This window comes from Morus notabilis, unplaced genomic scaffold, assembly GCF_000414095.1.
Source record: "Morus notabilis unplaced genomic scaffold, ASM41409v2 Scaffold1388, whole genome shotgun sequence".
Lineage (NCBI taxonomy): Eukaryota > Viridiplantae > Streptophyta > Magnoliopsida > Rosales > Moraceae > Morus > Morus notabilis.
Window position 1 is genome coordinate 225,657 of NW_010362392.1, and position 15,280 is coordinate 240,936.

Below are 15,280 nucleotides of genomic sequence, written 5' to 3' on the forward strand. Positions count from 1 at the left end.
TGAACTAAACATCCACTAATTTATACGAGCGTCATCTTTGTGCATGATCCATACTAATCTTCTCTATATCGTTACAATTCACAATGTTCATGCGCACATATGCATATATATCATAATCACTTGTTTGAATCAGTGGTCACGTCAATTAAAATGGAGCTGATTATCGGTAATAATCAGATGAATTCATTCACAACCACTAATGAAAGATTCCTTGTACTAAACCTTATCCACCGACATATGCAACACCTGGAGATCAAAAGTGCCTTATAACAAGTTAACAACGTACGGGTTAAAATCAAGACTTTTGAAAGGGACGCCCTCAATAATATTTCTTGAAGAGGGAACCTTTCATGATCTACGTCTAATTTAGTGGCAAATAATGGTGAGGAATTGTTTGAGTATTTGAGTGCGATACAAGGCAGGAAATTTTCAAGAAGACAATGCAATATTTGTGGGATCTCCTTGCATTTTGGATTGGTGTACTGGTAATAATTATTTGGACCTATAAGTTGCGTCCATGATTTATAAGACGTTTGGTTCATGGATTAGAATCATGTGATTAGAACTATTTTTGATTTACGTGTATTTTTTGTGAGAGAAAACACTGTAGTGCATTATGAACCATGACTCAAATCATGATTTGAATCCTCCAACCAAACATTCCCTAATTTTTATTGTTAGGTCTAAGACCCTATTATTATCCAGATATTAATTGATGTATGTGAGGATGTTTACCTAAGGGCGAGTAACTGCATGTGGGTGATGCAAGGGAAATTGAAAAAATTCCTTATTATATTTCCTTTAGAATGACCTATCGGGTAATAAATGTGAAAATTGAACTTAAGAACTTGAATTTTCATCTTAAAAGGTCAACTTATTAAGTGAAGTGGTCTAATATCTTTATAGACATTATCGTCTAATCTCGACAATAATAGATTTGGCGCGTATTTTAGATGACGGTTCTTTTTAAAACCATCGTCTAATGTTGAGATTTAACAATAGTTTTTTGAAAAACCCATCATTATATGTTCTTTCTAAGTAAAAAAATTCGAGCTATTTTTTTGTTATCGCACAAGTTGGCCTATTAATCCCGTGTTTTATCAGCTTTACCGCAAAACAAAATATTAAATTTTTAAATAAAATAAATTATAAATATTAAATAATACATCAATAAATGTAGTTTATGATTAATATTACAACAACATATTAATTAAATATTCATATAAATTACAACAACATATAGTTTATCACCTTCATTTCCTGACTCACAAAATTATCTACTCTCTAAATGTTCAGTTATGTTCATCTTGCAACAACTTCTCATTTCTTCCTGCTTTTGGGTTTGCCCCTTTATTTATTTTTTGTGAACCTCTCTGTATGGTTCCACTCACGAGCATTATGTAGCACGTAGAGACAAGCTTGTTCCCATACTTCACGAGGAACCGAGGAAGGAATACCGACAGATTTACCTTTTGGTTCTATTTTTACTTTTTTTTAGTAAACCAATTTCTTCCGCGTTAGACAAGTACTCCAAGTAAAATTTCACAGTTTTTTCGGCTATGTAATTTTTCATGATGCAACGTACTGGTAAACGAAATATAAGACCTTCAACTAGATCGTATCTAGAGTAAAATCTGATGAAGCTCGGGGAGAAGGACATATACCGAGATTCAACAAGGGAAAGTTAGTCGGCACACCGATATTTGAGCATGCATAAAGATCGTTTTCACAAGACCTCGCATTGAGGACACCACAACTTCGCATAAACACAAGTTTAACAGAACCAAAATACTGTTAGAATAATACATATGTGACAGGCGACAAGTAAACTGAGAAGGTTCGAAGACCAACTCTGTTATTATATAGTAAAAACAAAAATAAAACCACAATACATAATATATAAAGCGGAAAAAATATCGTCTACACAACCATCTATCACAAAACACGCTAGTATTATGAGAAGAACCACCAAAGACAAGACGACTCACACCACTAAAAAGGTCGGGAAACACAAAGTCAAGAGGAGCCAGAACCACAACAGACGGAGCAGTACTACGTCGGCGCATGAGTCCATGCACAGCTGCCACCAACCACCATCCTTGATAGCAGCACTACAATCGGATTGGCCATCTTATCGAAAGTCGTGGTTGTTGTTAATAATTAGTTAGTTTCGCAATCTTTTTCATCTAAGACGACAATTATATTGAGGCATTTAATGCCATAATTGCTTTTAGACAAAGTATTAATTTCCAAGACTGTGGGATTGAGAATCTAGGTAGACGCGAAGTCATTAATGTTAATCACTTTTTAATTGATTTGGTGTTACATGGGTAATGATCTTGTGCTCTTAATGTGACAATTACTTTGAACTGATAATGAACCTAACGGTCACGCATTTAGATTACAATAAATTTTTCTTTTTTTTTTAATTTTCCTATTTAAAGAATTATTTAGAGAGCAAAAAACATGATATATCCATGCTTACAAGCAAAACATATGCTCCATGCTTGACAGTGACACTGAATATCATATCTAACTATATTTTTGGCCATTTCCTCCACAAGAAACACAAAATTTTTATACTAGAACACCACTGCACTGAATACTACACTATTTACCGTAAAAATGGAAAGGAAAAAAAAAAAAAAAAAAGAATACTTTTCTCTTCAGGCGGCCTGTCAGCAACCGCGTAACCACCCCATCCTGAGGAACAGAGATCCTCTACGGCATATGCTTCTTATAGTGAGTAATAATTATTTCGTTATAGTTTTAACTGTCAAATTATATCAGATTAAAAAAATTACATCAATTCAACGAAATTTATATAAATTTTTAACGGGTAAAAACTATCTGCTACGAATAAGTCATCTTTTTCAGATTATAGATGTAAATTTAGTCTATGTATTATGAGATTTATGGATGTTGTAAGGTCAAATTAAATTGCCAAGACTTGTGCTCTCACACAACTGGCAATAAACTCTCTCTGATTCGTGGTGAGTTTATGTCTTGATGATAAGCCAGATCAATTTGCACCATTAATTTAGATCACATACTGCCGCGCGTTATATAAGTGATTGTAGAATTTTTTAACATTTCAATATCATAATGTACTAGTCTTGTGAAGCTCGTGTCGTGTGATTGAGACAGTACAAGTTTTGATCAATCTATAAATTTATAGGGACATCCAAATTTTGTTAGCATACAGACAAATCTATACTTTTTTTTTTTTTTTTTTTTTTGCTTGTGAAATCTATAAAGATTTCTATTCCTTTTCTTTTTGTCCTTTTTTTATTTGTGGGAAACAAAGTAATAACGAGGTCTTGTAATGTATCATTTTGTGCGGCACATACGGACATCCTACCAATTCATGTTCCATTACTATAGATTTCCATTCCTTTTCTTTTTGTCCTGTTTTTATTTGAGGGAAACAAAGTAATAACGAGGTCTTGTAATGTATCATTTTGTGTGGCACATACGGACGTCCTACCAATTCATGTTCCATTACTTTCGCCTAATTAGTAGGAATATATGATGTTTTCTCTAGGGGATAACAAAGTATAATAATAATAATAACAACAACAATAATGATAAGCTCTGTCAAACAATGGATTAATATCGTCAAAATGTTATCATGGCTATTGTAAGTTAAAACACGGAACTTTAAATTTGGCCTCTAAATAGGACCCACAAGTCATAAAGAAGAGCATTAAATAATCAATGACAACTCATCTCTAAGAGTCACGTCAGTAGATAATTTTTTTAAGAGTCGGCCATTAAAAGAATAAGTATGAGGTCGATTATACCCGCAATCGTGGGCGAAGATTTGCTTATGGGACAATGACGTAAGCTATAAATAAGGGACCTAAGCTATAAATAAGGGACTATGAGTAAGAAGATCCCAAGTCTCACTTTGAGCAATTAGTGCGTGTATTCTGTCTAAAATTAGTGAACTTTCTCTCCCATACAGCGGATGTAGTTCTCGAATTGAGGGTGAACAACTATAAATTCTATGTATTCTTGTTTAAATTCCGCTTTTAATTGCGTTTTAGATCATTTAATTCGCACAAACCTTTTAGAAATTCGTTATTATTCTGTTGATGAATTTTTACCGACAACAATGGCATACTAAGAGCATCTCCAATATCATTTTAATTTAATGTATAATGTCAAAATTTAATAATTGAGCAGGAAAATTATGCTCTAATACAATGCTATTTTTGTGTTAAATTTGTCAAAAAATTTACCATATACTGTACTTGTTACTAAATTTCAAGTTTCAGACTTTTTTGTTTTGAACAATTTAGTCCTTAAATTTTCAAAGCAGTAGCAATTAACTTTAATTTTCCGAGAAAGTTAACTCCAATTTTTTAAAAGCTCAAACTTTGGATAGAGTTGACAATTTAATAATGGGATATTTACATTTTTATACCCTATATTTTAAGTTTATTTAAAATTTATTCCTTTGGTATTTGATCTCATCAAATGTATATCTTCAAATTTAATTTAATATGCAAATATATCCCTTATCTCGACCAATTATTGATTTTGACCTTTAAAATGACCAAACTATCCTTAAGAATAAGAGAGAAAATAACACTAAAAATTTCTAACATTACAAAAAATTAAAATTAAAAACACACAAAAAAAAAAAAAAAACTCATTTCAATGATATTTTAGATATTTTTAATGTCAAAACCGTAAGTTTAAGGTTTTTCTTTAAATTTTTTTTTCTTTTTCCATTTTAATCTAAGGGTACTTGAAGTGTTTTATGTTTAAAATTGAAGGTTGACTGTCAAAAGGTATAAATTTAAGTATTAAATATAATATGAAGGTATACATTTGATGAGATTAAAAACTAAATGTATAGTTTTTGAATAAATCCAAAACACAGGGTATAAAAATGTAAATATCCCTTTAATAATTTTAGCTCGTGTGCCCTTGAAGTACTTGAAGTTTTGCATTTTAGTCCTTAAAAAATAGTTCTTTACTAATTTAGTCACGGAATCAGTCATAGAAAATCCTAAAATTTAATTAGCTCCCTTATTGGTTATTAAAACTTCAAATACTAAATTTCCAAAAAAAAAAATGACATTAATAGGAAAAAAAAAAAACAAACCACAAAATTTCAGGACCTACTGCATGTCAATTTCTAAACATTACAAAATTTATTATATGTAGTCCCCATGGGGACACTTTCGTGGCAAGTGCTGCGGTTTTCTCATGTACCACCGGCCGGTGTTCAAACAACATAGCACAAACTCTTTTGAACAGAAGGAAAAAAAAAAAGAAAAGAAAAAAAAAGAAGAGGAAAAAACAAGAAGAAGGTAGTACTTGATTGATTCTATGAAATATTATGAATTGAGATATTAGTTACGTTATTTATCCATATGGTACTGAAGCCCTAATGAATTCAAATGGAAAATAAATGGCTCCTATTGATGGGGGTAGGACCCTGTAGGCAAAAAAATTGACATAAATTTTCCTCGTTTGTACACAAAAGTCTGGAGTAGTCTGAAGAAGAGGACGTACAACAATCAATAACCATGTCTTTACGAAATTGACTAGTAGATAGAATCGAATCTCAATTAAATTTCTCATTAATTGATTCAATATATATTAGAGTGCTCTGCTGTTAGTATTGAGGTCTAAAGGTCGAATTGTTCATCTCAGTTAAAAAAATGCCAGATTAAATGTTGATTTATGCACCAAATGCTAAGAAAAATAGTTTTTTCTTTACTTTTCTATCGGGTGACGAAAATTCGACAAGGGAAAAGATCTTTTGTTTCTTCACAAAAACTATGTACCATGCATTTTAGCTGATTGATGAGCCTTAATTGATGTTGAGAGGATACACATCAGTTGTTTTGAACCTATTGAATTCTAGATTTAAATCCGAAGAATAGCAAAGTATATATATAGATATATACATATATATATATGTATATATTTGCCGCACATTTTAAGCGAGGAAGAAGAGAAATTAAACTACAAGTAACAAATTTTTTATTTGATAATATTCACTTTTATCTTCTTCTTGTTCTTTCTTTTTTTTTTTTTTTCTTCCAAGTTTGCATTACAATGGAAGTAGAGCATGATCTCATGATTACAACCCGGGGACAACAATATATCTTATAATTAACCTTAATTTGCAAAGATCTCATGGCTTGTGATGGGTAGAGAGACATGATTATAAAACTATCTGACTCAGCATATATATCTGTTGATATGCTTCATTTTGTTGGATGATGATGATCTTATGATCGTTGGATTAATTAAGGTTGTTAAAATCAACTTGAATTTCTCCAAATCTCCTCAAGCTCTCTAGCAAAGGCTTTCTGCCTGCCAACAACAATCGTGATGTGATCTTTTTTCTCTATCACTTTAACGCGAGCGCGGGGAATTTTCGCTTGGACATTGTAGCTGCACTCGACGGGGATGAGCTCGTCGTCCCTGCCATGAAAGATGTGGACGTCGCAGCTCAGGCGGTCCCGAACGGCAGTCAAGTAGGCGTCTAGTTTGGCAGCGGTTCCACATATGATGTTATGGAGGGTGTGCCATGCAGCATTGTGTGTGTGACAGAAAAACCCTTCAAGCAAGAATGTTCTCAACCTGGAACGTATTATTCCAATAGTAAAAATATAACGTTACTATAATAGAATATGGTTTTGAGCCTTTGATAATCCTATTATAGAATATGGTTGGAAGCTCATAATTAAGATTGCAATAATATTGGGCAGATGGGAGTCTCTTTCAAAAATCTAAGCAGTGAACTGAAATTGGTGGACAGCTGAGAAGCTAAGGGAAATAAAATAAAATAAAATCATTCATGCATTTAATAATGTGTCTTTCTTGGTCTCTTTTTTAGTCTGAGCAAACATATTTGACCCATACAGTATTCCTAGTTATTTTTCTCTCTCAAAAAAAATAATAATAATTAGAATCTAACAAAAGGAATTTGTAGTCACTATTTTATACGCAAAGAAAATCGCAAAACACAATGCATAATTTTTTTCCAATGTCTTGATGTCTTTGTCTCAACTAATGCAATTAACACCGCCATGCAAGTACTAATGACAATTAAAAAAAAAAAAAAACTAATGCAATTAACACCTCCATGCAACAATGACATTTACGAAAAGAAAACCAAAACTAACACAATTAACACCGCCATGCAAGATTGTCATTTTCTGATTAGACGTTTCATTCATTTTTCTCATTAATTTATGGATCTAAAATGCTAATGTACAAGTTTTAAATACTTAGAAAAAATGTTCAAAAACATAATTTAAAAAATGTAAAAATTCATTACTGATTGCCGCCTAAACATATTAATTGCTTTTAGCTTAAATGGATTGGTGGCTTAAAGAAGTATAATTAACAAAAGAAAGAAAAAGTGTATCAAATCCTATATTACTGACAAACCCAATTTCTGCATCTTCTTCTTTACTATGTGTGCTAAGAATCAGAAATGAAATTAATTATCACCATTCACTTGCGGTTGATGAACCGTCCCCTATTTATTGGTCCACGTATAAAATATATATAATATATTTTAGTGCTCGGATCCATATAGTTGATGAGTTGGCTAGATCAACCAATTAATGCCAATTTATAGGGTCCACATCCTGCAGAAAAACCAAAATGGCACTGCAAAATCTGTATGCGTAATATCTATGCTTTTTACTCTTTCTTACCAAAGTGGTTAAATTTCCCAACTAGTGACACACAAATTTACCACTCCATAAATATAGTACGTTTAAGATGGTGTTTGCCAAAAAGGAAAAAAAATGATATAATCAAATATATATATATATATATATATATGTATGTACAAAATAATTGTTGTTGGGGCATGATTTCTTTTCAATGCAAAAAGGGTCGTTGAGCGAGTCATGGAATTAAGGAAGTGGTGTTTCTTAGGTGATCAAATATTTTTCCTTACCTGTCTCTAGTGACTAGCTTTATGAGAAACTCCACCAACCGATGGTTCTTGCATATTACAAGGCAAATGGTCCGGCTGATGTGCTCATACCAACACGCAAGCGAGGCACCAAAGCCTATTAGCGGCCACACCCGCCTAGGAGCCACCCTCCTCATCACATATTGCGTGGCTTGTTCGCCTTTTGGTACCGGGTAATATGGCTGCCCATAAATTATTGATGAAAAAAAAAAACATAAATATAAGAAAATAGGAAAATGAAATACAACCCGTTTGAAGGTTCAGGGAATTCGAATTCTAGACCTCAAAATCGGACGTTAGTATTGAAAAATAACGCGATCGTTATAAGGCTAAATCGCAATAATAAATGTTACAGATTTTCGGGATTGTGGGAAGACGTTAGGAGACTTCATATTAGAGGTTGGTGTGGAACTTACCGGTGCGAGTAAAGTGAGGGACTTGACAGAGCCAGGATGTTTGACGGCTAGGGCTAAGGCTAATATGCAGCCCAAAGAATGAGCCACAATGTGGAAGGACTTGACCTTGTGTGGCTCTAGCACAGACCGCTCTATCATGTCCAAATGCTCTCTGAGTGTGTACATTGAGTCTGTTGGCTTAGGACTCCTTCCAAACCCCAGCAGATCGATGGCGAACAACCGGTACCTCGATTTCGCTGCGCTCGACAGATTTGGAAACACCGTCTCCGTCCAAAACGCCGAGGATGATATAAATCCATGAATGAATAACACATCTTCTCTAGCCGAATCTGAGCAAATAGCCAAAAACCCAAGTGTCAAACTCACACAACAAAAGTAAAAAAAGTTGTGACTTGTGACATTTTATTTTATTTTTATTTTTATGTTTTATTTTTACCTCTAGGCACTTGAGTTTTAACAAAGAGAGTTTCTTTGCTAGAAGACGCCCAACAAGTGCAAAGTTTGCAATCACAGTCTGACCATCTCGGAATGGGAATGTGGGATTGTTGTCCCCCACCAATCTTGCCTTGAAGCATCTCAACAATGGTGGAATTAACCGTGAATGTGTTGGACCGTACAGTCTTTTTCTTGTTGACCTTGTGATCGACCCCATTAGTCCCATCCATCTTGAGCTTCTTGAGCTCATTAACGGTTGACTTTGAGACCTCGGACATGAAAGAAGGACGTGAATAAAGCGTGTCCGAGATCTCCTCTAACTGAAGCTTACTTGAGCTCAAACACACAATCTTTGACTCGCCTTTCTCCGAGACCAATATTTTGCCACTACTAGTTATGGCCTCCTTTGAGGAAGAGCAATAACAAGCTCTCCATTCGGCTTCGATGAAGAAATCGGCCACTCGGTAAATGAGGCAGAGAAGAAGGTCGAGAAGGTCGAGAAAAGAGAAGACAATGAAGCTCAAGGAATCGTTTATGACTCTTCCTGTTAGCACTAAAACCGATCTCCAAGTTCTTCCCATTGCAGAGAAAAACAGAGGAAAACGGAGCAGAAAAACAGAGGAAAACAAAGAGAAACGAGAGAGAGAAATAAAGAGAATGAGAGGTTTTGTTATAATGGAAATGTGCGGAAACTCATTTGTGCTTAATGGAGATTATCTTATCTTAGCTTACAAATAAGGGAAAAAGCTAAGAGAAGAGCATGGGCAAAAGTGGTGTTTTTTTTTTTTTTTTTTTTTTTTTTTGGGTGGTGGAATTAAGCGTCTCACAATGCCTAAACTTCTTGATCTTCCCAAAAAGACTATTATTGTTTCATTTGATGAAAGCGTGTGGGAATAGTAGAGCTCTCTTAAAAGGAGAGAGAGAGAGAGAGAGAGAGAGAGAGAGAGAGAGAGAGAGAGAGAGAGAGAGAGAGAGAGAGAGAGAGAGATGAGTCACAGACAGCAGGTTTAAGAATTCATTGTTTCATTTAACATCGTTTGTTGGCCAAGGAGAAAAAGGTAGGTGGTGGTTGAACCCCCTCCTCAGGTATGAAGCAAATTTTCCTCCGCAATATAGCAGCCCACATGTAAGCATTCAGTTTTTTATTTTTTTTATTTTTATTTTTGGGAATTTTTGTAAGCATTAAGTGTTACGCCTCTTTAGCAACATTATTTTATGATAAAAATCTTACACATAGAGTATTAGTGAATGATTCTCACCTATCATATATTAATTAAAATTTAATCAAATTTATGGTACTAATTAGTTTTAACTTTCATTATTCAAATCCATTTGGAGAAAACAGGGGCACTTTTCTTGCCATGTTGAAATTCCATTTTTCTTGGTCCATGACGGGTTTTTCTCATCCACTTTGGTTACAAATCATTCTTTGCAATACAAAAAGCTTGCCTAACTCGTTTATGGTAAAGATGATACGGTATTTTGTTTGGTCCAAATGAATACGTAGATATCTCAAAACCTCTCCCAGTAATGTTTATTACATTCCGTTTCGGCAAACCAGCCACATGATTGAAAACCATATCGAGTACCACCGGCCAATTGGACTAATCACCCATTAATGCACACCCATAAGATCACAATTTTAGGTCCTTTATGAATTTCGGAATAAGAAAAAAAAAATTCTATTAGTTATTTCTATTGATAATGCATGTTTCTAAACGTTAAATTTAATTAAAACGCGTGAAATAATATATATATATATATATTCAAACTCATAAAGTGTTATATATATCTAAGAGTTCAGGGTTCATGGCAGAATTTCACTGATAGAATTTTAGGAGGAAAATGGACATTTCATGACTTTGTCACAATTAAGTTAGTCCTAAGAGAAGCGGAAAAACGAAATTTTTTTTAAAAGAATTATAGCCGCCTGCCCGACTCTTTAATTTCTTCACAATATAGGAGAACAGTGTTGACGTAAAAATATTCAATTTGATGTTTCTTCTTTATGGATAGCTATGGCCAAAATAGTTTAGCATTTCAATCAAAATGGAGCTTTCTATTATTTCACAATGCTGTTAAATTTGATCAAAATTATGTAAAAGTTCTATCAATAGTGTTTTTTATACCCTCCAGTAAAAGTAAAATTGGCAAAACCTATACAGCGGTCAAAACAAAGCCTATCAATAGTATTTTTTATACCTTTTAGTAAAAATCTCTTACATAATAACAATCTAAATAGTTGTTTTTTCCTCAAAATCAAAGTGAGAAGCAAAAATAAAAAGTTGTGCTTTTTCTATTATCACATAATAATAACACAGTAATCAAAACTTAACACACGAATTATTCTCTCCCTACTCATAGCACGTGGAGTTTAACTAGTATATATATGTGTGAGTATGTATATTTATGTATATATATATGTATATTTGTGATGGTTATTTTTTATTTTTGGGCTTATTACAGTGACACTCCTTATATTTTATCAAAATTATAGTGACACTTCCTTGACTAAATTTAATAGCAGCAACACCCCCTCTTTGAAACTCTGTTAAATTTTGGTGAAAAATATCAAAGCTACCCTTGTGTTAAATTTACTTTCTTTCCTTTTTATTTGATTTTTTAATAAAAATTGTGTTAGGATGTGTTGTAAAATTTTTAAAAGAGTTAACGTAAAAATATGTTAAAAATATGTTAAAATATATATATATATATATGTGTATGTATATTTGTGATGGTTTTTTTTATTTTTGAGCTTATTACAGTGACACTTCTTGTATTTTATTAAAATTACAGTGACACTGTTTTTACTAAATTTAATAGCAGCAACACCCCCTATTTGAAACTCTGTTAAATTTTGGTGAAAAATGTCAAAAATACCCTTATGTTAATTTGCTTTCTTTCTTTTTTATTTGATTTTTTTAATAAAAATTGTGTTAGGATGTGTTGTAGTATTTTTAAAAGAGTTAATGTAAAAATATTTAATGCGTTTAACTTTTTTCATATTATTATGTTTTTTTTTTGTAATTAATGTTTTAAGTTTAATTTAAACTATATTTTTGTTTCATTATTAGGATAAAATTGTCCAATTTAATTTATTCTTTCAATTAAATTAATTTTCATTATAATATAGTTGGTCCTAATAATGTACCAAATATTAAATAGTTTTTAATTTAATGTGCTAGTTTAGTGGATGGAGAACATTATTAAAACAAAGGATTTTTAGAAAATGAAAAATCAAAAAGTATTTGTTTTTATCAGAGTGAAAATTATAATTATAAATGTGTAAAAATTAACTAAATTCATTTTTTATAGTAAATAAGGGTATAAACATCTTTTCTAATATTATATACAACTTAGAAACATATTCAGGTAAATAGAGGGGTATTTTTGGCATTTTGAAAAATTTAACGGTCAAGATTGACTGTCAACTCACGGTCAACTAACGGAGGGGTAATTTTTACAAAAAATCAAGGAGCGTTAACGTGATTAGTTTCAGTCAAGGAAGTGTCTCTATTAGTTTGGCAAAATACAAAGAATGTCAGTGTAATAAGCCCTTTATTTTTTGAAAAAAGAGGCTTGTGATGATAAAATGTGTATTACCATACAGCAAATAAAATTGGGAATGTCTTTCAAATAAAATTGGGAATGTCTTTCATCACATACTTCTTTCTCTATACAGGAAAAAACTAAGAAGCACCATTTCGAACTTTGAAGCGTCTCATACAATAAAACTAAGCAGTACATACTTCTTTTTCCATGCATAATATAACTATTATGATTTTTTTTTTTTTTTGGTCATTTGATCTATTTAACCATCTTAATCTTTACGTGTGCTTTTAATTAATATTTGGACTTAATCGAAGTTATGTGTAGTGTATCAAGTGTGTACGCGTGTTACATCCTTAATTTTGGTATGAAAACATTGCATATTTGTTTGGAATTTTTCTTTTTTTCGTTAATTGTTTTCAATACTTTTAATAGCTAATTTGCAATAATCGATTTATTGCATCATCACATGCTAAGGCGCCCAACCAAAAAAAATAAGGATTAAACCGTAACGTTTTAATTATAGTTTTTTTTTTTTTTGTCTAATTAGAACTACTAAGGGTCTGTTTAGTTCACTGATTCGAGTTTTTAATTCAAGTTGATATGAAATTTTATGTGAGAGTTTTTTACTGTAGCAAAACAGTTAGATGTGATTGTTTATGAGACTTTTTACTGTAGCAAAACTCGAATTTTAAACTCAAATTAGTGAAATGAATGAGATCTTAGATATCAAGAGTTTTTTTTGTTTTTTTTTTTTTTTTTGAGAATTTATCAATATCAAGAGTTTATATTAGCAAAGAAGCCAAAATATCACGATCATTAATCATTACGCAATCTTGATTACGTTACGCCATATAGTTCTTAATTTGATGTCATACTTACACGAACCAAGCAGATTTTCTCTAGAAAGTGGATCAATTGATAAAGACATGGTAGTCAAACCTAAGATGGAAACATAAAATTGTTCTTCTGTTCATTTGTTTAATGACATTGACGGCAATTAGCAGCTATAAAAGAGATATACTAATGCCATTTTAAAGTTTTTAAGGGGGTTTTTCTTATTTGAAATACCAATACCTTTTCTTTTTGGTTTTCTTTACGAATTCATATTATGGGCACTATGAAAATCATATTAATTACAATATATAGATTTTTATCACGATACGTCATCAAATTTCTATATTTAAAGGTGATCACTGATAAAAATATTTAAAGGTGACCATCGATAAAAACGTAACCATTAAAAATTCGTCAACGTATATATTACAAAGAGAGTTTAGTTATATATCAATTTTGTTTTTTTTTTTTGTTTTTTTTTTTGAGGCTCTTGTAATAATTTTTTATCATTTACTAAAAGCGGGTTTTTATTAGACATATAACAAAATTTTACTAGTATGATAAAATATAGCAAGAAAAATTAGAAAATTTATAAATATTAAAAATTGATATAATTAAAATAATTATTGAATTGTAGTATATGGTTATTATAAACATAATTTTTGTTATTACTAAATTACTTTTTAAAAAAATGCTAGTCTTCAACTCCACTCTAATAAAGTAACTATGCTAATCTCTTTTTTCTTCTAATTCTTTTCATAGTTTTTTTTTTTTTGTTCCTCTTGCAATATGGAAATGTGTTTGCATTTCACCGCACTATATATGCCTGGTCCATAATCACATGCTCACATTAATACTGAAAAGAAGAATAATTGCAGGTGCAATTGTGTTAATCAGGAAACAAAAACCATTTCTAGCATTATCGTAATGACAACCATAACGTACATTTATTTTATTTTTCTGATCCCCGTTTTGTACTGTCATTTTGGTAATTATAATTAAGACTTTGTTCTATATATTTAAACAAAAACAAAAAAGAAAAAAAAAAGTTTGTTCTATATATGATAGAGTTAATTTGCTCACGGTGAGTTAAAAATACAAATACAACCGAAACATATTTAATATTTAATAATGATTTTATCTAAAATAAAGGACCCACATTTAGCTACTTGATTTTGCTATGCAAGAATTTATTCTAGTTGTTATTGTCACGTATAGTTTTACATTAAAATCGTGATAATATGCTGCTATATGTTGTTTTGTGTCCTAGTTAGTGTACGTATAGTTTTACATTAAAATCGTGATAATATGCTGCTATATGTTGTTTTGTGTCCTAGTTAGTGTAGACTGATCTGAGCAATTTGCTACGATAATGTTCCTATCTATTTATTTCTTTATGTTCCAATTTTCATGATGTGTCTTTTTCGAATAATAACAACATATTGATTAACAATTATAAGTCGAATAAGTGGTTGTGAGGAATTTGAATAAATAATACTTATCCAAGTGGATGATTATAAGTGGACAAGTCATGTAATTAAGGGGACTTCTACGTTACACTACAGTGATTTGGTGCTAAAAAAAAAAAAAAAAAAAAAAAAAAAAAAAAAAAAAAAAAAAAACAGAGAAGCAAAATAATAATGATAATAATATGGGAGAAAGAAGAAAATAGGCTAAGACTTGAGATGAATTAAAATTAATAGGCCAATAGTTTACATAAGTTAATAAATAGGCCAAATTACTGTTTTCGTCTATAACTTGTCTGGTTATGAACCATAACTTGACAAGTTATTGTCTATAAATCACGATTTTTATCCATAACTTATCTGACTATGAATCATAACCTGATAAGTTTATTCATAACTTATCTGATTATGAACCATAACTTAACAAATTATGACCTATTAATTTTTATAACTAAAAATTAACTTATATACTTCCTTAAACTTTTCATATTGACCTATTTTCTATTATTTTCGTAATAATAATAACAACACATGACCAGTGTTGGACTTTCGGGCGGCGGGCATGCCCGATGCCCGAAAATTTTCGGGCACGGCGGGCCTGCCCCCCCCCCCGGCCC

At 31.6% G+C, this 15,280-nt stretch overlaps 1 protein-coding gene and 1 non-coding gene across 2 annotated transcripts; both read right to left on the reverse strand.

Moving 5' to 3' along the window:
* On the reverse strand, positions 1 to 106 carry LOC112092284. Its single transcript, XR_002902518.1, has one exon. It is a non-coding gene; the product is annotated as a U6 spliceosomal RNA (small nuclear RNA).
* A 5,926-nt stretch (positions 107 to 6,032) lies between these two features.
* On the reverse strand, positions 6,033 to 9,709 carry LOC21398452 (probable lysophospholipase BODYGUARD 3). The gene is made up of 4 exons (XM_010101902.2): positions 8,813 to 9,709; positions 8,377 to 8,705; positions 7,943 to 8,142; positions 6,033 to 6,609 (listed from the first exon to the last, which is right to left on the reverse strand). Exons 1-4 carry the CDS (start codon positions 9,390 to 9,392, stop codon positions 6,288 to 6,290), a joined length of 1,431 nt encoding a protein of 476 aa, XP_010100204.1. The 5' UTR covers positions 9,393 to 9,709; the 3' UTR covers positions 6,033 to 6,287.
* Between the last annotated feature and the right edge of the window lie 5,571 nt (positions 9,710 to 15,280).

What these genes read in the sequence shown, in the direction of transcription:
- LOC21398452 (XM_010101902.2), bottom strand. Translation starts at nt 9,392, where the DNA reads ATGGGAAGAACTTGGAGATCGGTTTTAGTGCTAACAGGAAGAGTCATA. An exon ending in CCCTCACTTTACTCGCACCG is followed by an intron (nt 8,143 to 8,376) that starts GTAAGTTCCACA and finishes ATTTATGGGCAG; the next exon opens with CCATATTACCCGGTACCAAA. An exon ending in AAGCTAGTCACTAGAGACAG is followed by an intron (nt 6,610 to 7,942) that starts GTAAGGAAAAAT and finishes AATACGTTCCAG; the next exon opens with GTTGAGAACATTCTTGCTTG.